The sequence below is a fragment of the Ciona robusta genome, chromosome 1 (genome assembly GCF_009617815.1).
Source record: "Ciona robusta chromosome 1, ASM961781v2".
NCBI lineage: Eukaryota > Metazoa > Chordata > Ascidiacea > Phlebobranchia > Cionidae > Ciona > Ciona robusta.
In genome coordinates this window covers 9,518,699-9,542,462 of record NC_143235.1, presented here as the reverse complement: position 1 = coordinate 9,542,462, position 23,764 = coordinate 9,518,699, and the positions used below count along the sequence as shown (strand labels likewise).

General features: G+C 36.6%; 5 protein-coding genes and 1 pseudogene across 7 annotated transcripts; all 6 read left to right on the top strand.

Annotated features, from left to right (window-relative positions):
• The first annotated feature begins 675 nt into the window (after positions 1–675).
• On the top strand, positions 676–2,500 carry LOC149742893 (uncharacterized; annotated as a pseudogene). Its single transcript, XR_016384355.1, has 4 exons — positions 676–1,199; positions 1,773–1,917; positions 2,069–2,160; positions 2,219–2,500. The product of XR_016384355.1 is annotated as an uncharacterized LOC149742893 (transcript).
• A 1,535-nt stretch (positions 2,501–4,035) lies between these two features.
• On the top strand, positions 4,036–10,521 carry LOC149742892 (xaa-Pro aminopeptidase 1-like). Its single transcript, XM_089871738.1, has 17 exons — positions 4,036–4,202; positions 4,387–4,502; positions 4,708–4,809; positions 5,280–5,448; positions 5,610–5,702; positions 6,041–6,198; positions 6,255–6,336; positions 6,474–6,617; positions 6,676–6,824; positions 7,230–7,316; positions 7,601–7,788; positions 8,030–8,162; positions 8,333–8,507; positions 8,785–8,853; positions 9,195–9,271; positions 9,355–9,453; positions 9,901–10,521. Exons 1-17 carry the CDS (start codon positions 4,166–4,168, stop codon positions 10,105–10,107), a joined length of 2,085 nt encoding a protein of 694 aa, XP_089727864.1. The 5' UTR covers positions 4,036–4,165; the 3' UTR covers positions 10,108–10,521.
• Positions 10,522–10,546: 25 nt separating this feature from the next.
• LOC149742891 (uncharacterized) lies at positions 10,547–12,531 on the top strand. The gene is made up of 6 exons (XM_089871751.1): positions 10,547–10,685; positions 10,859–10,995; positions 11,048–11,118; positions 11,454–11,670; positions 11,867–11,974; positions 12,085–12,531. Exons 1-6 carry the CDS (start codon positions 10,595–10,597, stop codon positions 12,397–12,399), a joined length of 939 nt encoding a protein of 312 aa, XP_089727877.1. The 5' UTR covers positions 10,547–10,594; the 3' UTR covers positions 12,400–12,531.
• Positions 12,532–15,963: 3,432 nt separating this feature from the next.
• LOC149742890 (uncharacterized) lies at positions 15,964–19,665 on the top strand. Its single transcript, XM_089871725.1, has 4 exons — positions 15,964–16,074; positions 16,167–16,230; positions 16,831–16,955; positions 17,292–19,665. Exons 1-4 carry the CDS (start codon positions 16,054–16,056, stop codon positions 17,457–17,459), a joined length of 378 nt encoding a protein of 125 aa, XP_089727851.1. The 5' UTR covers positions 15,964–16,053; the 3' UTR covers positions 17,460–19,665.
• On the top strand, positions 18,186–21,422 carry LOC149742889 (uncharacterized). The gene is made up of 9 exons (XM_089889357.1): positions 18,186–18,399; positions 18,832–18,988; positions 19,048–19,217; positions 19,282–19,412; positions 19,475–19,613; positions 20,064–20,243; positions 20,468–20,646; positions 20,953–21,083; positions 21,281–21,422. Exons 1-9 carry the CDS (start codon positions 18,186–18,188, stop codon positions 21,420–21,422), a joined length of 1,443 nt encoding a protein of 480 aa, XP_089745483.1.
• Positions 19,931–23,764, top strand: LOC149742888 (uncharacterized). 2 transcript variants are annotated; one of them, XM_089871609.1, is made up of 6 exons: positions 19,931–21,402; positions 21,565–21,688; positions 21,762–21,915; positions 22,404–22,538; positions 22,633–22,845; positions 23,354–23,764. In XM_089871609.1, exons 3-6 carry the CDS (start codon positions 21,874–21,876, stop codon positions 23,555–23,557), a joined length of 594 nt encoding a protein of 197 aa, XP_089727735.1. In that variant the 5' UTR covers positions 19,931–21,402; positions 21,565–21,688; positions 21,762–21,873; the 3' UTR covers positions 23,558–23,764. The 2 variants fall into 2 exon arrangements, with proteins under 2 accessions (XP_089727735.1, XP_089727728.1); XM_089871602.1 differs by lacking the exon at positions 19,931–21,402 and having other exon boundaries at positions 21,411–21,688.

The following is a 23,764-nucleotide window of genomic DNA, read 5'->3' as shown; positions in this document are numbered from 1 at the left end:
ATTTGACTTCAGTTCCTTTTTAACTGTTATCAGGCTTGCGCTTATCGCAGATCTGCATGTGCTGTAGATTAGGCATGTAAGTAAATGAATAAATGAACGAATGAATGAAACCATCACCAAGGGTACAATGAAAAAACTACTGGCAGTCTTCGACATCTACTGTATCATTTGGTTGTGATGCAAGCACTTTTAACACGTGACGGGGCGTCATTGTAACAACTTACAAAACTACAAAGCGGGGTAAGACGGGATAAAAAATAAAACATTTTAAATTGATAGTATTTTGCAACTTGCATTTAAGCCAGCAAAATTATCGGGTCTTGCTAGTTTTTTTGCCAGGTAAACTATATTTAATTTATAATTTTTAAACGTTATTTTTGTTATGATTTCATCTTTAATTTGAGCCATATAACCTCCCGTCCATTTTACTTATACATTTACATATCTTCGTTTTCTTACAAAACTAAAACGGATTTTATAAAACAAAATAAAACAATACGAAATTTTCTGCACATTTTATTAAACTACGATACTAAATTGGTAATCCAAACACGCAAACCACAAAATATTGGAAGTTTTAATAAGGTTTGTCGAGTAATTATAGAATCTAATCATATTGTATACTGAAGTAATATTCAGTATTGTAACCCGTCATAGCATTGCTGTGTAGGCTAAATTGCCTTACATGACTTATTTATACGGTGAGTTCAAGTGTACTTAATCCTCGTAAAAGATAATACAACAAACCTACATTTGTTGAACTTACATAAGGTGCTTACTATAGCTTCAGTTCAAACCATACCGGTTGTATTCTGTCGGTGTTGTTTCCAGGCACAATATAATTTTGAAACTGCTCTTGTCAATTTTTTTAGCAACGGCAGCGTTTCGTAGGTGGAAATTTAAAAATTGTATGAGAGAAGTGGTTCACTAAATTTTAGTTTTTAAGCATGAAGGTCATATACGTTGGTTATTCTAAAACTGGTACCAAGAGCATGGCGGCGGTGTTTCGGCAGTTTGGTTACAAGACATACGACTGGCTTGAAAATGAATACTATCTTGGTAATGATTGGAGAAGAATAATCAACTATGGTGGAACAGTGGAAGATTTAAGAAGAATGTACAAAGATGTAGATGCTGTTGTCGATGCACCTGCTTATCTGTATTGGAAAGAGATGACGGAAGCTTTTCCAGAAGCCAAGGTTTTCTAGTCTTGCACATTATGTTGTTTAAAGTTTGGTATTAAACTATGTAAGGCAAACTATACGTGCGCAATAAGAGCACATACCTACTATAAAAAAATATTGACACTTGAATGTAACTTTCGTTATTTTCGCGTGGCTGGAAAACGACGGTCGGTATAACACGAGTGCTGTTCTGTTTCATATACCTTGTTTCAACAGCCTACGAGTCACTAGCAAGTATGTCACTTTGTAGGTGACTATTTTGTTCGTATTGCTCATAAATTCAACGAGCCATCTGTGACCACTGAGTTGAAGCAATTGCCGTTAAGTGTCTTGCCCAAAGACACATACGCCCGCAATGGTTAGCAGCGACGAACCTTGTACTCTGTGGGCTGGAGGCAGGCGTGCTAACCACTTTGCCACGGCACCGGATTTGATGTTAGATAGACCCGTACGCCCTGCTGCTGTTAATCAAAAGGATTAAAAAAACGTCCAACGATGTGCAATAACTGCACCTATGTTGTTGGCGTAAACTTTGCCCTGCCAAACAAGAATAAGTCAGTCGTAACTAGCATCACACTTGCTTTTCAGCTAATAATTTGCATTCGCGACGAGACAGTCTGGGCATATAGCATGAAAAAACAAATGGCGTCGATCGTTTCTGATCCAATGTATGTCCTAATGCAAACCTTGTCCTATTCTGGTTGGCAACATTTTCTTTTCAACAAAGCGTGGGGTGAGTTCATTTTCGAAGGGGTAAACTGTATTAACGCAAAGAAAACTAAAGTATGCTTTTATTTTTAATATACAGAGTCTTACGTATTACAATTATAAAAATAGATTTAGTCTCTTTTCAACATCTACCACCAAATGCAGTTATTTTACAGGAATCGCCAGGAAATGGCCCTGGTCTAATTTCTGCTTCAACGAAATGCTTTGGAAACGCAATTATAGAAACCACAACTGTTCGGTTTTACAAGTATGAGTAAGCGTTTTCGGGGTAATTGATTAAACAACATAATAATGTTTATATGAAGGAAGCACCAAAGGATAAACTATTGGTGTACAAATTCGGCGACGGTTGGAAAGCAATCTGTGAATTCCTCGGTGAAAAAAATACCAGACACGCCCTTTCCTCATTTAAACGTGGCAGCTTCGTTATTAGATGAGTCGAGGCAACACCCGACCATGGTCAGAATGTGGAGAGAAACGATGTTTTCTCTAGGAGTTCTTACTCTTCTTGGAGTTTATTGCGGTTACAAGGTTTACCAAAACCCAACAAGGATGAAATGTTACGTTAACACGCAATCTTAAACTGTTTAAAAAAAAATTAAGAATATTCAAAACACAACCTGCTGCCTTTAAATATTCAGAATTTGCTGTAATTGTTTATTTGTATTTAATAATATATTACTGTAGGGTAAGATGGGACACCTTTAGCACATATTTTCAAATATCCTGATTGTCTTTTAAACAATTAACAATGGTTCATGGGAGCTGCGAGGATACAGGTTTAAAACTCTTTAAATGTTCTTTGTTTACAACTAAGTAGGACGAGAAAACAGATTGAAAAGGTACCCCATCTTTCCCCATCCTACTATAATAAACACATGCTGGTGTTACTTTTCCCGCTATTGTCCTATACGCCGTGACAGTGGTTAGTCCCCTTGCATTAGCTGGTGGATGCGGGGTTATATTTACTCATAACGACTTCGATCCAAGCGATGTTTGCCAATGTGATAAAAATGATAGTAAAATAAATGGCAAGCACCAATTTTCATGTACAAATTTGATTTCTTGTTGGTGCTTCCGCTTTAACGCAACGGCATCAAACTATTTTCAATTTAAGCAAGGACGGAACAAATCAACTTTTTCCCTACAATTGGTCACAATTAAAACATCATTTTATAGTTAAACATCGCATATGATGAATATATATGAACCTTATCATTGCACATAATTACTGCGAGACGACAATGTTAACTAGTGTAAATTTACAGTTCAACACACTATCCTAGAGTTGTACTCATGCTTGTACATTTATTTACTTGTTAAAAGTGTGTACCCATTAGAGTTATTCTCTTTTATTTAACCCAGTGCAGTGTCGCCTTACTCCTTATATATACGGCGGGGCATGGCCTACTTAAGATATCTTTAGTAGGCCATGGACGGGGCAACGACGGTCGTTATCACACGAGTGTTCTGTTTCATACACCTCACGTCGCTTACGAGCTTCAGTGACGTCAACTGGTCCGATATCGAATATTTGGACTCTCTTTAAACTTCTGAACCTTGTTCCAATCTCCAGGACCGTAAACAAATAAATAAACCGGAATTTTTGCAAGTTTGCGAACAAAGTACAAGTTGCACTGGTGGTAGGTCGATCTTAGTTCAATCGATATGGGTTTGGATTATTGTAGTAATAATAAAATATACGAACTGTTAATGCAAACTATGCCCAAATATTTCTACTAAAATCATTACTAGCCACGTATATACTCAGTCATTTAAGCAGGATTGTAAAATACGAATCACCAAGCGAAAATTTTATTGTAGCGGAATCGGAAATTTGTGCCAATATTTCTTAGTCTCCATATCTTCATATAGTCAACCATAACGTTGCCACGCCCCATCAGTACCGAGTACACGCCTATTTATAGGAATATTTGTCTTAATCGAATACCACTAAAACCCTTCGTCATCGTTTGCTTTAAATTCAAATCCCTAGTACGAGGGGCAACACGTTTGTTATGAACATAGTTAGTTCAAAAGGTTTGTCAATAACTACATAACTCTCTATCGTTAAAACGCTCCGACACGTTGGTTCCGTTACACATTAACTTTTGATGATTCAACGAGCAGGGTGATTTCCTGCATTGCTGCAATCCAGCAGCGTTTTTTTCAAATCCATTCGCTGAATCTCTTGCTCGTGTCGAAGTGCTGAGTTCTGGTTAGGTGACGGTTCGATAAAGTTGCATTTAAAAATGCGTGTTTTGGGAACTGTCCTGCAAATTATTTTTTGTAAGTATATGTGCTCTTCGATCACGGTGTATTTATATAAAAAAAATGGTTAATATAAAATTATTGAATTAAAACTTCAGGCGTGAACCAAATCTATTTTGCACGCAAAGCGAAATTGGTTAATGCAATTGAACGAAACAATTTCCTAAAAAATAGTGCGTAGATTAATTGTGTTTTTCATCAGTTGCAACAATAACGAATGCCCTCGTAGCACAAAGTGATGGGAGGTCGAATATTCTCGATGAAAGACAACTTGAATCACACGGAATCGTTAAGAACAACAAAGCCTGTCCGGACAATGTTCGTGATGTACCATAAATTAAACCTTTGATTTTAAACTTTTTAGACAGGTAGTTTACTTTAGAGGAAACGGGTTCGAGACTCGACGTTGCCACCCGTATGAGCGTAACTTGAACATTTTCGTTTTAAAAAACAGAAATTTACCAAAAATAAGCAGAATACGTCAAACCACAACAACCTAATAAATACGTATCTTTTATTGCAGCCTACCGCTACAGACACAACACAGCGGCTCGGAGACCTAAGATCTGAAATGATAAAAAGCGACTTCCAAGCTTACATAATTCCTTCGAGCGACGCACACTTGGTGAGTAATACTTTAAAACGAAAAAAGCTAAAACGTGTTTTGTATCTGATCAGTACGAGTTCTGTTATTAAATTGCCCATCGACGAGATAATTGATTCCGCCTTTCATACCGTAAGGTCACCCAAATGTTGTCGGAAAGCCACCATAGGCCTATATAATATGTCGCGGTCGGGCCGGTGGCAAAGCAGTCGGTAATCATCTTGCAATGGTGGTTTTTAGTAAAACACGTATGCGTCAAAACCAATATGGTAAATCAGTTACATATACCATGAACACTGAACGAAAATAACCATATACGACCCACAACCAGGTACTTATACACGCCTATAGCAAACAAATAAAAAGAAAAGCTTGACCGAGACACAATATAGGTCTCCGTACTTAAGAATAAACCACATCACGCTTAGTTCCATAACATCTCAATTTTGTAAAATATATTTTCAGTTTCTTTCACTTGCGTGTATGTTTAGAGTGAGTACCTGGCTCCGAGTGAAAAGAGACGCGTCTGGATCAGTGGGTTTACTGGATCTGCTGGGACAGCGGTTGTGACTTTGACGAAAGCTGCAATGTGGACGGACGGACGTTACTTCTTACAGGCGGAACAAGAGTTAGATTGCAATTGGAGTCTAATGAAAATAGGTAAGTCTCGCATTTCAAATAAAGAATCATACGTTTGGTCCAAATTCTGATCAAGTATGTGTGTTTGACTTTACCGCCAACAATTGCGTTGCAAAAATTTTATTACCGGTAATGTTACAAAATATGAGTCATCATAAAAATGGTATGCAAACATTTTGCAGGCGAACAAGGCGTACCCACAATAGAAGAATGGTTGGTGCAAGAATTAGGACCTGGCATGAATGTTGGAGGCAACCCTTTCCTGTTTTCAATAGGTGACCTCACTTTCACATCACTTTATGTAAATACAAGAACAAACAATGTCGCTCTTGTATGGACATCAAAAACAAGCCGACAAGCATTAGTTAGGCATATTTTATTGCTGTTGCTATCAGGCGCATAACGCTCTGCCTGAAATCCCACTTCTAAGAAAAGTAATTTTTTGCCCCAACGCGTTTTGTTTGCCACCCGGCGTTTTACAAGAAGAGTAATTCCATGTTTCATTCAAAAGACTTTGCCCGTAAAATTTCCAAGATTATTTAAAAGACACCGTGCGATTCCTTTTAACATTATGAATATATTTTGCTTGTTTTTTGGAATGAATGCCTTTCAGAACTTTGGCTAATCTACGGCTCCAACTTGGCGTCGGGTGGTGTTGCACTGAATCAGTCAATCCCTGACATTGTTGACAACGTATGGACGGACCGACCACCGCTAGATGGAGACGAAGTCGTTGTGTTGCCGGTTCAATATGCTGGAGTAGAGTGGACGGTTAGTTGGCACACTTGGTAAGCGGGCGAAGATGGTAAACGATCTGTATATTACAGGATAAGTTGTTGGATGTGAGAAAAGAAATGAAAAGTGCTGCAGTCGATTATTTGTTGCTTACAGTGCTCGATGAAAACGCATGTAAGCAAATTTCACTTTCATAAAATATCTGTATGTTTTAATCTACCAATGTATATATGGCTATGGGAAAATATTCCTAAACATATGTTTCCATGTTGTTTTAAATCATAATCTACTCATTTTGTTAAATACTGCAGGGTTTTTTAACTTACGGGGAAGCGACATACCTTACACACCAGTGTTCACATCATACACTGTGATTGGTATGACGGACGTAGTGTTGTTTGGTAACATGTCATATTTCGCTAAGCAAGAAATCAAGGATCACCTTGCTAAACAAGGTCTGCATTTTTTTGCGCTTTTAGTTTCAGTGTGAAAAACTGATTTCTGCCGAAATAGGTTGCGAGTCTAACAACACGTGTGCGACTGTGCAACCGTACGAGAATGCTCGGCCATATTTGCAGCAACTGACCACGACGCAGAGTAATGCCATATTTTGGTTGCCTAGCGATGGAACGACATACGGAATGTACAGTGTGGTGGATGAGGTAAAAATTGCATATTCTGACCAATGACCGGTATAGTGTAGTATATACTGGGGTGTAAGATGGGATACCGTTACCACCTTAATCCCATATTTCCAGATCATGTTTTTTGAATTTAACAACGATAATTTAGTGTCGTGGGGTTGCGGTTATATAACTCTACAAATATTGTTTGTTTACCGCTAAATTGGACGAATAACAAGAATGTAAACATTACCTTTACCCTATCCTCCTATAAAAAACAGGAAAATTCCCTTTAGTAGTATATGGCAGTGATTTATTATTCATTTATATTTATTCTGTTCACACAAGAGTGTAGTCTTATTTATATGACGCATGTATGGTATATATATGAAGTATACGGAAGACCAAACACATAACTATAACTTAATCGATCTTATGAATCAGGACCACCAGATTTCTGATATATCTCCACTGAAGATTCCAAAGTCAGTAAAGAATTCGAAAGAAATCGAAGCTATGCGACAAGCTCATGTAAGTATACAGAAACACAATATAATATTTTAATATTAAGGGATTGTTTAATATTTATATATTAGGGTGGGGAAAGATGGGACATATTTTATTTCTTTTCTTTCCCCAATTGGCAGTAAACAAAAAAAAACATTTAAAAAAATATAAAACCGTGTCCTTACGACCCCCATAGAACGTAATTATTTGTTTAAAACATGACCCGGATATTTGGATATTATGTGCTAAAGGTGTTCCGTTTTTCCCACCCTGCTACACACTAAGATTTGTTTCTATTTTGTTCTCAGATATACGATGCCGTTGCTCTATGTGAATATTTACAATGGTTGGAAATAAACGTTCCGAAGGGGACCGTTGATGAGCTGAATGGAGCTGAAAAAGTCAAAAACCTACGACTCGCTCAACCTACAAGCAAGGGCCTCAGTTTCGGATCCATTTCAGCCAGTGGTCCAAACGCTGCCATCATACACTACGGGTATGATGGAGTATTTTGTTTAAACCCAAGCATTTTGGCAAGACTCAAAACGGCGGTAAACAAAATAACTTTTAAAGAATTATAAAACCGTATCTCACTACTTCCATATATAGGCCGTTGCAAATTGTTTAAAACACGATCAGGATATATTTGGATATTATATGTGCTAAAACTGTCCCATCTTCCCCCACAATACGCTGTAAAGAAATACAAACAGTTTATTCTTCATTTTTAATGATAGCTCCACACCTGAAACAAACCGACCACTCACGACAACAGAAGTTTACATGATAGATTCTGGTGGTCAGTACTTTGAAGGAACAACTGACGTCACGCGTTCTGTACATTTCGGAACACCGACGGACTTTGAGAAGGTATATTATATATTAGATATGAATAATACAGTATATGGTTGGGTAAGATGGGAAATGTTTCGTTCTCCTTTATATTTTAGACGAGTTGTATACCCGTATAGTCCGGCAGTGATATATGACTGCTGAATATTTTCAATGGCTGTGTTTTATTGGTGAATTAAATTTGATAGGAAGCGTTTACCCGTGTATTGATGGGTCAAATCGACACGCAAAGTGCTATCTTTCCCTACACGAAAGATGGAAACTATCTGGACATGCTTGCACGAAGACATCTGTATGACGTTGGATTAGAATACAGACATGGGACGGGCCACGGGGTTGGTCAATATCTCTGCATTCACGAATGTATGTATAGTTTTTATCGACTCCAAATTAAGTTTGAAGACAAAGCAATATTTCCATTTTGATTTGTCCTCCTTTATTACGTGTTTCAATATTTGTGTTGCCCAATGCAACAACATTTTTAAAGCCTCACACAAACTTCTTTATATAAGCCTCCTAGTTCTTTACATACAGCAGCACCTGTAGATAACGCTATACACGATACTTTAACAAGTCGATACATCTCAAACATCTCATGCAATTACATATTATAAACTGTTTAAACTAATAAAACCCATAGATCCACCGGGTATTGGGAATGCAGTTGGCGGAGGATATCCTCTACAACCTGGAATGTTTACAAGCGTCGGTGAGTTCTTAACGAAGTCATTAGTAATTATTTAACAATATTTTATAAGACGTAATCTAATCGGTTGATGTAACCCATCGGTTACTAGGTTATGCAAAATACCAATTAAAAATACATAAACAATAAGTTTTATATACACAACTTAAGCATGTCATAGCGACTGTGGTTAACTTTTAACCCCATAATTCATTAATTTATAAAACCACAATTATACACGAGGAATTCTAACCAAAAGAGGTCAGAATGCATGGTGCGCAATGAGACACGGTATGTTATACCATTTCGACGAGTTGTACCGAAGTGTCAGCTTCTAAAATCTAAACTATTTCCCACTTTTCCAGAACCCGGGTTTTACCAAGATGGTGAATTTGGAATAAGAATCGAAAACGTGAACGTAGTTGTTGAGGCAGTGACCGAGGTATGTGGTATGAGGCGTGTAACAACTTAAACGTTAATTGTCAAAACGGAGAAAGAAATTACAAATGTATTATTTTCACCCAGCACAACTTTGGAGGATACAAGTTTTATACATTCGACCCAGTTACGCTGGCTCCTATTCAACATAAAATGATTAATGTTGATTTACTGAGCGATAAACAGGTACGCTATACCTTAGCTTATAATATGCGTTAAAAATATCATGGGTCGCACGCTATATATAAGAAGCAACGTACCGAGTTCAAGCTTTAATGCTGCCGGTATTTATTGCCACAGGTCAAGGACAGGGAAAGACGGGACACCTTTATCACGTAATATCCAAATTTTCTGAACGTGTTTGAAACAATCAAATACGGTCTATAAAAGCGACTTTTTTAATTTTTTGAATGTTCTTTGTTTACCATTAAATCGGACGAGAAAACAGATTAATATAAAGGTGTCCCATCTTCCCCCAACACGTTTAAGTCTTTATTCCCTTTAAAAACAAGAAAATTGCATTTTGAATGAATGAATAAATGACTAAGTTAAAGAACAATTTTGGCGTGAGTTTTAAAATTTAAAGTAGCTTATTCTATACGAGACAACTCAGAGACCGCTTTGACCTTACAGATAAAATACCTGAACGACTACCACAAGAAAGTTGAGGTGATAGTAGGAGAAGAAGCTTTGCGGCAAAACAAACCAGAGTTAAAAGATTGGATCCAAAAAGCAACCGTGCCGCTTGCCCGAGGGACTTCAACTCGAAATAATATATCTTGGTCTATTATGATATTTATTGCAGCGGTATGCACTATGGTTAATGTTAGTTTAGAATAGAAACATTTTTGCGGTTTTTGTATCACTCGTTTAGGCAAATATAACTACGATTCTCACACACGACAATGCAGCTTTCATATGCTGCTGCACATTTTGTAAATGCATTGTCACTATAGTGTCAAGTATAGTAACTGATAACAAATCAAATGTATATTATCGCGACGACACTTTCGGTTGGTGTATCCCGAATAAGTCTAATGATACTACGAACTAAAATAAATTAAAAATGAACTAATTAATATATAAACCGAATACTCGTATTTTCTGGATTGGCAAATTATCCAAGCTTTAGATTTTGTATATGTCTTTGGCGTATACTTACAGTTTGCTCGTCTTTTATGTTTGAAAATGCGCTTATGACGTGTTAATTATCATTGTGACGAAACTTCGTAATTACAACCACACAAACGAAAACTTTGCAATATATTTTGCCGATTGGACCAAACCTAAATTCACTATATGAAAACAAAATAAAAGAACGAATAAAATGGGAGGAGCGAAGGATTCTCAATCTTCCGGCTTGAGTACAATAAACAGCAAGCATACTTTATCCACTCGAGCAAGGATCAGCATCAGAGGTAATTTTATTAATCAACTAGCTGGCCAACTCCGGTGTTTTGACTCTTTTTGTCACCGGTATTATATGATACTGTATTGGAATCATCATATAATTTATAATGTAATCATTTACATTCAGCCAAATGCAGTATATTAGGTTAAATTAATTACAGGACACGCTTCCGTTTTGCAGATAAAATTTTGGCTACCGGTGGCATGAGAAAACAGCCGCGTGTGAGCACGAGAGGCAGTACACCAAGTACTTGTCCAAACAGCGAACCATGCAGCTCCCAAACAAGTAGCACTTTGACCATTACCGACAACAGCGAGGTAAAGTCCGATTTTTTGCGAAAATAAAAATACAAAATACCTTTTGCGGCAGACAATTTTGAGCAAAAAGATATCTTCTTCTGGTACTGAGAAGGATATTTCGTCTTGTTGTGGCGCAAATAGGTATGTTCACAGTCTCAACTTAGTATTGATAAAATATTTTATTTTTTTATCAAGTTACAGACAGGTGGGGGAAAATTATTTTTATTTTTATTCTATTTTTTCTAACCATTCAATACCAAACAAGAATAGTTACAGAATTAAATAACCCCCAGCTCCGTGTCACTGAGAGAACTTTTTAATTGTTTAAAACTTATTAAGTGAGAGCTTTTTAATTGTTTAAAACACCATCAGAAACAACTGATTTTGGCGCTAACGGAATCCGATTTTATTCCAAAGTATAATATTTGGTATTATTTTACTGTGGCTCCGACCGATTCTAATAATTGCATAATCAGAAAGGGTTGTAGCGCGCCTTTGGAAAAGCAGCCTCCTACTACGACACAAAGGGCAATAAAAACCATGACAAAATGCGCAAAACTCGCATACCGCAAAGTGCCCAGCATTTGCACGCAACTTGGAGGGGCTTCTAGTGCTAAGGATTCAGCGCAGCCTTCCAAGCATGTGTTGGAATGTATGAACTGTCAATCAATATCGCCAATCGACGATATTAAGGTAAGGTTTATATTTCGCTAACAATTTTGATTTCATATTGCCAAGAACCGAATAACTTGCTGTGTTTAATCCTTTAATCCATTTCTGTTACCTGTACATGGTTACATAACCAACACATAATATACAAATCTCGTAGTTATGTCATATCTCTTGATCTGTATAAGTCAAGCCGTGTCAAATCAGGTATTTTCAACAGGTTCACCGACGGATTCGAAAAGATAAACTTCGTGAAATGAAAAAAAGAAGAGAAAGGAGAATTGGGGCGTCAAATGCGAACCGTAGAGGCAGCGATAGCTCTATCTCGGTAATCGCTACAACTATTTGTATATATAATAATAAAAAGTAAACCGCAGTTTGTGTGTAGATTCAGTTAAGCTGCAAAATAAAACTTGATTTTGTGGTTCTTTATTTTAGAGCCCGGTTTCAAGTGTTGTGTCAGCGGGACAAGAGATAAGTGCAGCGATTGCAGCCACGCGAAAGAAGAAGAAGTATAAAGGTATTGAGCATTCCTCCGCCTCTTCCTTGAGCGGAGACAAATTAGTGGAGGTATGGAAAAAAAGCAGAAAAAGACGAAAGCGAAAGAAAAAGAAAAAGAACAAGGTAGATAAGAGATCAAAAAAGAGAAAGAAATCCTCCTGTCAAGAAGAACAGCGCAGAAAGAGGCAGTGCTGCCGAAACCTTGCTCGTCGTATTAAACGCAAAGATAAAAAGTTTTATTGCTTGTGGTAGATGGTCATCACTGTACATATCGTCAATAGCAATATAATATGCGCGAAAATCAAACCGGATACACTTGTAAGGTGATTGAAAACTTAAAATATGAATCCACACTTCATACAGGAATATATATAGTAGGGTGGGGGAAGATGGGACACCTTTTCATTCTATTTTCTCGTCCAATTTGGTGGGAAGCATGTAAAATCTAAAGAATTATGAAACCTTGTCCTCACGACTTCCTTATACCGATGTTCATTATATAAAACACGATCAGGATGTTTGGATATCATGTGCTAAAGGTGTCCCATCTTCCCCCACACTACTGTACCATATTTCACTTTTCTCCATATATAAGTTAACGTCACCAATCTTTAAGAAAAAATGGTTCAATGTCTAGTAGTACTTTGGTGGTCTGAGATGGAAAACACGGCGATGTTGTTTTTTCAGCCTCACTTAAAGTATAATTGCAGGTAGAAGTATTTTCCTAATGATGTTATAGATACGTATAAATTTAACATAAGATCAGAGCAATGAGAAATACACAGATGAAAAGCTTCCTTGTAGGTAGTGGGGAAAGGTGGGACATTTTGTTAGACTTTTTTAATTTCTTGGTACGGATCCCCATTTAATGATATAATCAGGAAACACTTTATAAAGCGTGTCAAAGCCGATTACTGTTGTTAAATATTTAAAAAGTGTTAAATAAAAAAAGGTATGTTTTTTAAACAGGTAGAAAACTGCGCAAAAGTAAGAAGGTAATTTTGAATGCTCCCTAAATCAAAAAGCCGATAAAATTTTGTGCTTTGCGAGTGTAAACAATCAACCTAGTTTCATACAAAAACTTGAATATTTCGTACAGGTTGATTTTGTCTCATAAAACTAGTTTTAGTTTTGTGAAAAAAACTAAGATATAAACATGGGGAAAATAGACAGGTGGAAATATGACTTTAGTTTAGGATAAAAATAAAAAAAACATCGTTTTACAGTTATGCATATATAAAGTTTACATGGCCAAGAAACTAGCACAGCTTGGTAATTTCCGTAGGGTAACTGCAAGTTGCAGAATAGTGCTAATGTAAATATATTTTAATTTAGAGTCCCACCTTCACCCCACATTATAGTTTTGTAGGATTTTTGCCAAACTTTGAAGATTTGCTTTTATTTCAATAATTTATACCTCAGGGTTGTTCAAATATAATATACTATATATAATAACAAGATAATATATGGAAAATATATTCAAAATCCAGTCATTTGCACTTGGAGATAATTTATGAGAAGTGGCTATAGTTGTTTTACCCTGTTACTTTAAATCAAGTTAAAAAACGAAGAAAAACTGCATAAAACGCCATCGAATCAATTGACCACGATAGTAAACTGGAACGACCCGTAAACGAGAGAGAGTGTATCGTGCTTCTCCTTGTCGACATTGGAGATACGCGTTCTACTTTTTATTTCTGTGGTTAATATGCATTTCTAGGATACAATATTTAACGATTGGTTTTCGAATAATACCCATTGACGTTCGAATAATACCAAAAAAAAAGTTAAAAACTATAGCAGTAGAAAGGCAGGGGGACAAGAATGTTTAAACTTAAATTTCAAAGCGTACAGTATTATTTCGTGCTACTTACGTGTATTCCTAATAATAAAAACACCTATTAATCAAAACTATTAATGATTTAAAGTTAAACTGTCGCGTCTTATCCTGTGTTTTTTTCGATTTTATAAAGTGTCACCTGTTGTGCGAATCGCTAAATAACTCCTCGTGAGTTTTATTATATTTTTTGATTTGTTGTCAATTAATAAAGGAATGATCGAATTAATCCGCGGTATCACTCGATAACCATAATATATAGTAGGGTGGGGGGAGATGGGACACTTTGTCAGACGAGACTCTCTTTTAATTTTCTTTTTATACGGACCTCCATTTAATGATAATCATGAAAATTACAGAATTATTCGACAGTATTATCACGACCTTATAAACGCCCGTCAAAGCTGATTACTGTTTTTAAATATTGAAAAAAGTAAAATAGAAACAGTATACTTTGAACTGTTAAAAATGCGAAATAGTAAGGTGCCATTTTTTAATGCTCGCTAAATCATGTTAAAGCTAATGATTTTTTAGTTTGCGTGTGCAAACGATTAAACTAGTTTCATAGCTTTTTAAAACAACCTTAAATATTTCGTACGCAGTTTTATTTTGTCTCATGAAACTAGTTTTAGTTTTGTAAAAAAACACTGAGATATAAGCATAAAGAAAACAGGCAGGGGTCAATATGACTTTAATTTCAGATAAAAACAACAAAAAACATCAGTTTAACGGTATATATATAAAGTTTACATGGCAAAGAAACTAGCACAGCCTGTTAAACTCGGTTAACCACAAGTTGTAGAATACTGCTAATGTAAATATATTTCAATTAAGAGCCCTATCTTCCCCCACATTGTAGTTTTGTATGTTTTCATTGCCAAACTTTGAAATATTTGCTTTTAATTTAGTAATTTATACCTTAGGGGGTTTTCAACTATAAGATACTGATATAATAAAAAGATAATATTTTGAAAATATATATTCGAAATTTGGTCATTTGCACTTGGTGTTAATTTATAAAAAGGGGCTTGTGCCAAAAACAGAGTAGTAAGACCCAATTTGTAGCAAAAATAAAAACTTTATCAATAGTTATAGTCAATTTTCTGTTAATACAAGTTCATATACATTTGTAGGATACAATACTTATCTATTGATGTTCGAACATTACCCATTATCGTTCAAACAATACCAATTGTTATGCAATAATATAATGTATAGGTAACATGTTAAAAACTATAGCAGTAGGGCAAGAAAAATAATGTTTCGACTTAATTTTCAAATCGTACAGTATTATTTTGTGTTATTTACGTATATTTATAAATACACTTAATAATAAAAATTAACAATGATTTCAAACTGTCCCATCTTATCCTGTGTGTTTTCGAATTTGTAAAATTTCACTTGTTGTGCGGATAGTTAAATAACTCCTCGTGTGTTTTATTATATTTTATTAAATTGGTGTCAATTAATAAAGGAATGATAGTACTAATTCGTGGTATTACCAAAAAAACGTCATCTATTTTGATTTTGGAAATATTTAGCAATATGTGCTTAAGTGTCCCATCTCTCCCCACTCTACTAAATAAAATTGTTTAGCTGAGATAATAAAAGACTTATAGTAATAAAAGACTTATAGTTTTCAGTGACATATAATTAGATATGTACATCTTCGGCTTCATATTGGTGTTGTTCGGTTCGATACACACAGTCGTTTTATCTCCGTGTCAAGGTCAAAACAAACAGAACCGGTTGAAACGTTTTGTTCGTGATGCGGAGGCGTTGGACAGAAGAGTTAGTGGACTCCAGGTTTGTATTGCGTTAATGTTATGTCAATCTATTTAAAACCTATACACAAAAAAGAGATTTTTTTGCCATTTTGTACCAAAGTTATGAAAGACCAAAATAAAACAAAGACAAATTAAAATGTGTACCAGAAACTAGTTTAAATTTAAGTTAAAATGAATTTTTCTTTTATTATACATGCGTACCACTCAATCTAACATTAACAATATGTATATTATGAAAAGTTATGTTGCGCTTTTTAGGATACAGCAAGCGGGTTAAGTCTTATGGAAATGGACCTACCAGTGGTAAGTGCATTGCAATCATACCAGTTTAAACGACTTAGCAATTGTCTGCTGTTGTCTTGTTTTTAATTTTTTTTTAATACTTCACATTTCAGATAACTAGAGAAAGAAGTTATCATTCCTCACCATATTTTATAATATACATCATGTTTTTAAAAGGTATGTAACCTTTACATGGGTGGGGGATACATACAGGGCAGCTTTAGCACATAATTTCCAAATATCCCGATCGTGTTTTAAACAATTTAACAACGGTCCATATGGGAGCCGTGAGAATACGGTTTTAAAGTTCCAAAGTATTAAAATCGTATGAAAAGGTGTCCCACCCCCAATCCTATCGCCTATATAGTGAGGTTGGGGAAGATGGGTTGATGGGGCACTTTAGCACATACTGCCTAATGTTTCAACCTTATGTTTTTTTTTTGTTTTTATGAATCGATGACAAATTATATAGTAGGATTGGGGAAGTTGGGACACCTTTAAACTCTATTTTATCGTCCGATGTGGTAGTAAACAAGGAACTTTCAAAAAATTATAAAACTATATGCTCAAGACTCCCATGGACCGTTGTTAACTGTTTAAAACACGATCAGGATATTCGGATATTATGCGCCAAAGATGTCCCATCTTCCCCCATCCTACTATACAACTATTAGCAACCACTGGGTTGGAGAAATTTTTACCATACCCAATTTATAAATTAATTGCAAAAAGAGAAACACTATACATCAAGGTATTATTAAAACATTTCATTTTCAGCCCAAATTTTTGTGGAAGAAATCGACAGAAGGTTGAGTTTTTGTTCACATGCAAATCATAACTTATCGTCCAAAATATTATCCCTTCGTGCGTTCATTATATCAAACATAGAACATTTAGATAGAGTAAGTATATTTATGTTTTACATTATTCTTCGGGTCGTGTTCCAATACGCTTAATTATCACACAATCACTCTTGGTCAAACAACAAAATAATGTTTTTTTAAAAAGAATTAAATAATGTTCGTTTATTTATTTCCTAAAATGTAGTAATCATTCTCTTCAGGGAAATTATAAACTATGAGTCGAACTATGCGTGATTGCTTCCCACTGTAAACTCTTTAGGTAGAGACATTGGCATCAGTTAAAAATAGGAGTGCTAACTAAACCTATTTAAATGTCTGGATAAAATTCGAGTCCTTCAATTTGTATGAGTACCCAATTTTTTACACTTCTAATAGTGTCTCCGAAACAAAGATCACAGCATGAAGCGAATGAAAGTGTGTCCGGAGAAGGCAACTGCGTACATCGTGACTATATCACGTATGCTATTGTCCAGTCGCAAACGTTGGCAAAGAATGCATAAACTGACTGAATTTCAACTTCCAGCACTTCATAGACGCTGCTGAATAATGTGGCGTGTTAAATAAAGTAGTATGCATGTATGCTGGAACCTCATTTCGAAGTCATGTGAAAAACCTAAACGCTAGCTCTTTTTCTATATCTGGTAACTAAATCCCCTACAGCACTATTACAGAAATATATAAATAAAAAACGACAAATAATACGTAGTTCAGTTAACTCCGTATAAAAGTCTATTATAAGTGTAACATTTTTTCATGGTACACGTTTCCGAAAGACAAATAATTTCACTCGTCCTTTCAATCATTAATTTCCCAGTTTATTTGCTATTATTTATATATGTTGCATTTGCTCTGCTTATTTATTAACAGTAAAGCATCGCAATTGACTGGCGGTGTCAAGACTTGCAGGCATGAGCAAACAGGTGCAGCAATAATTAATCTAATGTGTTGCTGCATATTATTATTCCGACTGTTCGATTGTTTTGAAATGCAATATATACTGAAATTTTATTTGTCCCGCTGAATTGTTATCAAAAAAATAAATTAGTAAATAGTTTAACGTACTAATTAAAATCCGAATAGGGAAAAATGAGCCGTCTTGTTTGTATTTTGTTTTTGACAGATAATAGCCTATAAACTGTTCAAATTGCTTTAAATAGCAAACCTAGTTTAGGTCTGCCAATTGCAGAAAACGCTGTTAAAATGCGCGTTGCTGTGCTATTAAGATTTATTTTGGTGGCCAGTTATTTGGCTCTGTCAGACGCAGCGAAAATGTACGAGACCTGTCGGGATATAAAACAAAACACAAGTCCTGATCTGCTAGATGACTTGGTCGACGGGTTTTATTTTGTGAAACTGCAAAACGGGGTGGGCGTTCAAGTTTATTGCACTGGGATGTCACCCGGATCGTCCGAAACGCCTTCGGCGTTTCTTCATTTTCCAGTCGGACGAAGCTCAAACTATGGCGAAGTGTACAGATACGTAGGTGAGCATTTAATTGCCATTCAAATCAAGATAACAATGGATGAGGCGCACGACTTTGACAAGTAATGTATTTTTCGCCTTTCATCTGTGCCTTCACGAATAACCATTAACCATAAAATGACTGAATTGCTAAGTAATTGTGCAATTTCCCAGACAAAATCAACAACCATTATATTATAGTAGGGTGGGGAGAGATGGGTCATCTTTTCATTGTATTTTTCTCGTTTCCTTTGGTAGTAAACAAACAACTTACAATGAGTATAGAACCGTATCCGTACGACTCCAATAGACCTTTGTTAAAAACCACGATCAGGATATTTGGATATTATTCGCTAAACGCATCTCATCCCACCCTACAATATAAACAGTGACCTCGAAAACTATTTGTAAAAACACCAAAACAATTAAGATAACAATTAGATTGTTTTAACAGGTTCTGATCAGTCTTGTACTTTGGAAGACGCGCCCGAGCATGACCACGAAGGTTACGGTAAAACAGAGTATGAAAAAGTTCTTTTTGACCCGAGAACAAGAATAATAACCAACACGGACAGCACTTTTGGTACAACAACTACAGGAAAAACAATACAGTAAGTAGCGAGAACGTGGAGCTTTGAGGCTCTTATACTTAATTATACGACATTACAAGCTACGCGGACGCGGGCGACAAACATTCTTACTCGCCGAGCTGTGCACCATTCGGGAAGTTTTCCATTGATCTGACCGGTACACCTTGGGTTGTGAATAATGGTATGACGTGGAAATGGGAAGGAACGTTCGCGAACGGAGATAACACGATGGGTGCTGCGGTGCTGGATAGTAAATGTACGAAATATATATAACACGGACCAAGTTGAAACTATTTGTTGTTATATTTTCGTAGTGTATCTTGGTTGTTACATCGACCAATCTTTGCGAGATCTTCCGGAAGCTGTCTGGCATGACAACAGTGTGTATTCTGAAACCTGCAGAAAACACTGTTCCGATAATGGATTTGAATACGCAGGCACCCAGGTAAAGAGAGAATAGTGACGGCTGTGTGATAAAGAGCATTTACGACTAATCTCTACCTGCAGTATGCAAGTGAGTGCTATTGCGGTCACACTTACGGTAACTTCGGGCCAGCCGCAGACGAATCCGAATGCAATATGCCTTGTGCGGGTAATGCAAACGAAATGTGTGGTGGTGTTTGGAGGAACTCGGTTTACAGAACAGGTAACATAAAGAACATCTTCAACTACCGATTGTAACAGCTCTGCGCCTAACCCAAAAATATCCGACGCCGTGACAAAGTGGTGAGCGCGCCTGACTTTAACTCAGAGCAGGTAATGGATTCAAGGCTCGTCGCTGCTACCATTGCGGGCGTATGTGTCCTTGGGCAAGACACTTAACGGCAATTGCTCCAACCTAGTGACCACTAATGGGTTGCCTAAATTATCTGCCATACATGAAAAAAATAAAAAAATACCCTCCCACGAAGTAACACACATGGTAACTCGTAAACTGACACGAGGTGTATTAACACCCGTGTTATATAATGACAGTCGTTTTCCGGCCACGCTGGGGTAAAAATAAGTTACATTCATTCATTCATTCGTCATGTTAAAATATGACTCCATATAGGTGTGTCTCAGCGTATCGAAGGTTCGTGTGGAGGTTTTCCAGGTTATTGCCATCCGTGGTTGAATGGAAAAGAACAACTGAAATTAGATTTACACGAAGACCACCCTTGTTTAACTCAAACTCCGTGTTATAACTCTGGCTTATGCTTGGCTACTGATGTTGGCCAGTTTACTTGTATTTGTCACAAAGGGTACACAGGAACGTATTGTGAAGTCATGGAACGTAAGTTTAGCTTGCTTTACTGTAGTGCTCTGTGGAAAGTCTAAAGTTTAGTCTCGTGCGACGAATATAAATCTGTGATTTAGCCCGTGCAATGAAAAAGGTTGCTGACCCCAGGTCTAAACACTGTTTTGTTGTACTATATGCTCAAATCCAGCCCTATAAGTGTTTCTATGACACTGGCTTTAAATTAAGTCATATTGGTCTAATAAGCTGTTATTTTACAGAGCCATTGACGCTTACCAGTGATAAAACCGCCACGAACGATGACGCGAACGCTTTTGTTTCATGTCCTGCTGGTATGGCGGCAGTCAAATGCGAGTGTGCGGATAAAAACTGTGATGGTGCTTGGTTCGAAGAAAATGAATGTGAAGTAACGAACTCGGGGTTGGGCACACAAGTTCGGGTAAATCTTGTATTTTAACTTGTTGGGGCGATACGAATAGTACAGCACGTGCCCTGGTGACATTTTTACGTTTACGTGCAATTGCATGAATGAATGTAAATTCAATTCGTTGCATCTAACTCTAAGAAGTATCTATGAGCGGTTATGCCATAGACTTTATACACTGCATAAGCCGAGATTTCTTCAATGCCGTTATTTAAACCTTATTACGTTTGAATATAAGTCAGCACCCTGTAAGATACAGACATTCTTTTGATAAATGCAAAGGCAATATAACACATAAATTTGACAAACTTCCCATACCAGGGCAGAGTAACTTGTATGCAATACGACCCAACATATCAGCGATTTATTAACGTTGAAAGCACAGACATGAAGAACCCAGTTGCTCAGTGTCCTGATGGAGCGTACATGACTGGCTGCGCTGCATTGGACTGGTAATAAATCTTACTACTAAGGACATTTACATAAAAGAATGGGTAGTGAAACATGTTTATAATAAAGAGCTAGTTAATAGCGGTCTCGTTTTGTGATCAATGGAGAAGTACATGCGAGTTATAAATTTGTACCTAATGTTGTGTATGCGGCGTTTTTTAAGTTCCTAAAACGGTTGTAAACTAAACATAAAACATAGGTGGCATCAGCAAGTGACGTATGGGAGAGGGGTTGTCGACAACAGTACAACACCAGCTACGTGTAAACAAGATTATTGCAAAACTACTGCTAATGGATGTAAAGTGCAAGCAAGATGTCTATGTAAGATTTCGCAATTTTAGCGTTAGTGATAGTATTATAAGATGTGGTCAAGTGTATAGTTAAAAATTCTGCACATAAAGCCCTACGTTAAAAGTAAACATTAGCGGTAATAAACGAACCCAAACGATAAAACGACACTAACTTCTATGGTATTCTTTACAGTGTCAGACTGCGGGTGTAGGAACGGCGGAACTTGTGTCCACATATCAGGACAGTGTGCTTGCCCTGATGGTTTCTACGGAACATTTTGTGAAAGCTTTGACTATTGCGGATTTTATGAAGACACGTTAGTGGTCGATGATTGAAATTACATATTATATAAACCTCAAGTTGTAAACACGAATTCCCACTATACGCAGATACAATCAACCCGCATGTTTGAACGGTGGAGAATGTATTGGTGTCCCGACCCACGTCATATCAACAACTGGTGGTACTGGCTCTAATCAAAATTGCCAGTTCCCATTCATTATGCAGAATATGACATACTCCAAATGCGTAGACACGAATGAGGTTGTATAAACTTATGCGCAAATGAAACTGATTATTTAGAATGGTTTTTATAATATACACACGCCTCCTATCTCATAAGGACTACAATAATATGTAGTAGGATGGGGGAAGATGGCGGGACACCTTTAGCAGATAATATCGAAATATTCTGATCTTGTGTTAATCAAGTAACAACGGTCTATGCTGGGAGTCGTGAGGATACGGTTTTATAATTATTTGAATGTTTTTTGTTTACTACCAAGTGGTACGAGGAAACAGAATTAACAGGTGTCCCATCTTACTCCACTTTACTATATATGTCATTAGGGACTTTTTGGACGGCCAAACCTAAATACATACGTATGGGTGCACACGTATAACTTTTACTTTTTATTTTAGCTTCAGTATTTTATTATTTTGCTGTGTTTCTGAAGACAAAATGGATGAATAATTTTAGAAGATAAATATTGTTCAAGTTTTTACTTAATTGTTTTGTTCGGTTAAAACAGATCGGCCCACCGTTCGCTTGCGCTGTTGTATTCAATGGCGTGAACCAATTTATTGACCTTGGAGCGTGGAACCCTGGACCAATATACTCTATGGAGGTTTGGGTTCGAATACTGGACGTACCAGATGGGAGACATGTAAGTGGGCTATATAAATCTACATGGCGGCGGTAATAAAAAGTGTGGTAAGCATAAACAGATTATGAATAAGTTACAAGGTATAACATTACAGGCGGTTGCTGGTGGTTTTGACAACTGTAGAGACTGGGGCATTGGTATGGAGGGAAGTTACTTCAAAGCATTTTACAAACCACCAGACGGATGTACGGCCTCCATAAAAGATAGCGATCCTGTGGTAAAAGGCCAGTGGTATTACCTTGTAAAAACTACCGACGGACAAACCGTGTCTTTTCATGTTAATGCCAAACTTGTCGGAACTGCTGCTGTAAGTTGGTAGTTAACTAGCAACATCACTTATAACATATAAAACAAATTTGATTCTACAACTGCGGTGAACGAAGCAAAACAACACGACTATACGCATAAGGATAACATATGTATACGATATAGATAGCGCACGTTTTTATGAACCGCTGCAATTTAATTAATATAAGGTTATTAAACTAATTTAAAGTGTACATGGATTGTTAATAAACGCAGCAGTTTATAGGTGAATTGCTTATAGGTTAAAAAACAGTATATATTTTACCCGTATTTACACAACAGCATTATAGACTTAAACGTTAAAAAGAAAATGTTGTTTAAATAAATGCAAAGCTTAATGTAAGTTGCAGAATTAAAATACCACTTGTTAAATACACAAACTTTGCCCGACTACATTGTGGTTGCACTAGCTGCTTCTATGCCACGAACTTATATACGGGAAGGTTATTTCTGTTACACATTAACACTTTGATTGATGTTGTGTGTGTATCAGACATAAACATGCACAGGTGTTACCGATGCTGCCGGGAACATCAAATGGCTTTTACATCGGTGGCGAAAAATGTTGCGGTAATTATTTCCCTGGTGAAGTAAAGAGCATGAGGGTATGGAAGCGGGTTTTGGATACGAATGAAATCCAAGAATCCTATTTAAAAGAACATCTAGCTGTTGATAAATCAACGGTGAGGCATACTCACTTTAATGCACTTTGATATTCGATAATTTATATATACAGTAGCAGTAGGGTATAGGATAGGGAAAGATGGGACACCTTTTAACTCTTCTCGCCCCATATAGTAAACAAGGACATTCAAATAATTATAAAACCGTATCCTCACGACTCCCAGCATAGACCGTTGTTAATTGTTTAAAACACGATCAGGTTATTTGGATATTATGTGCTAAAGGTGTCCCATCTT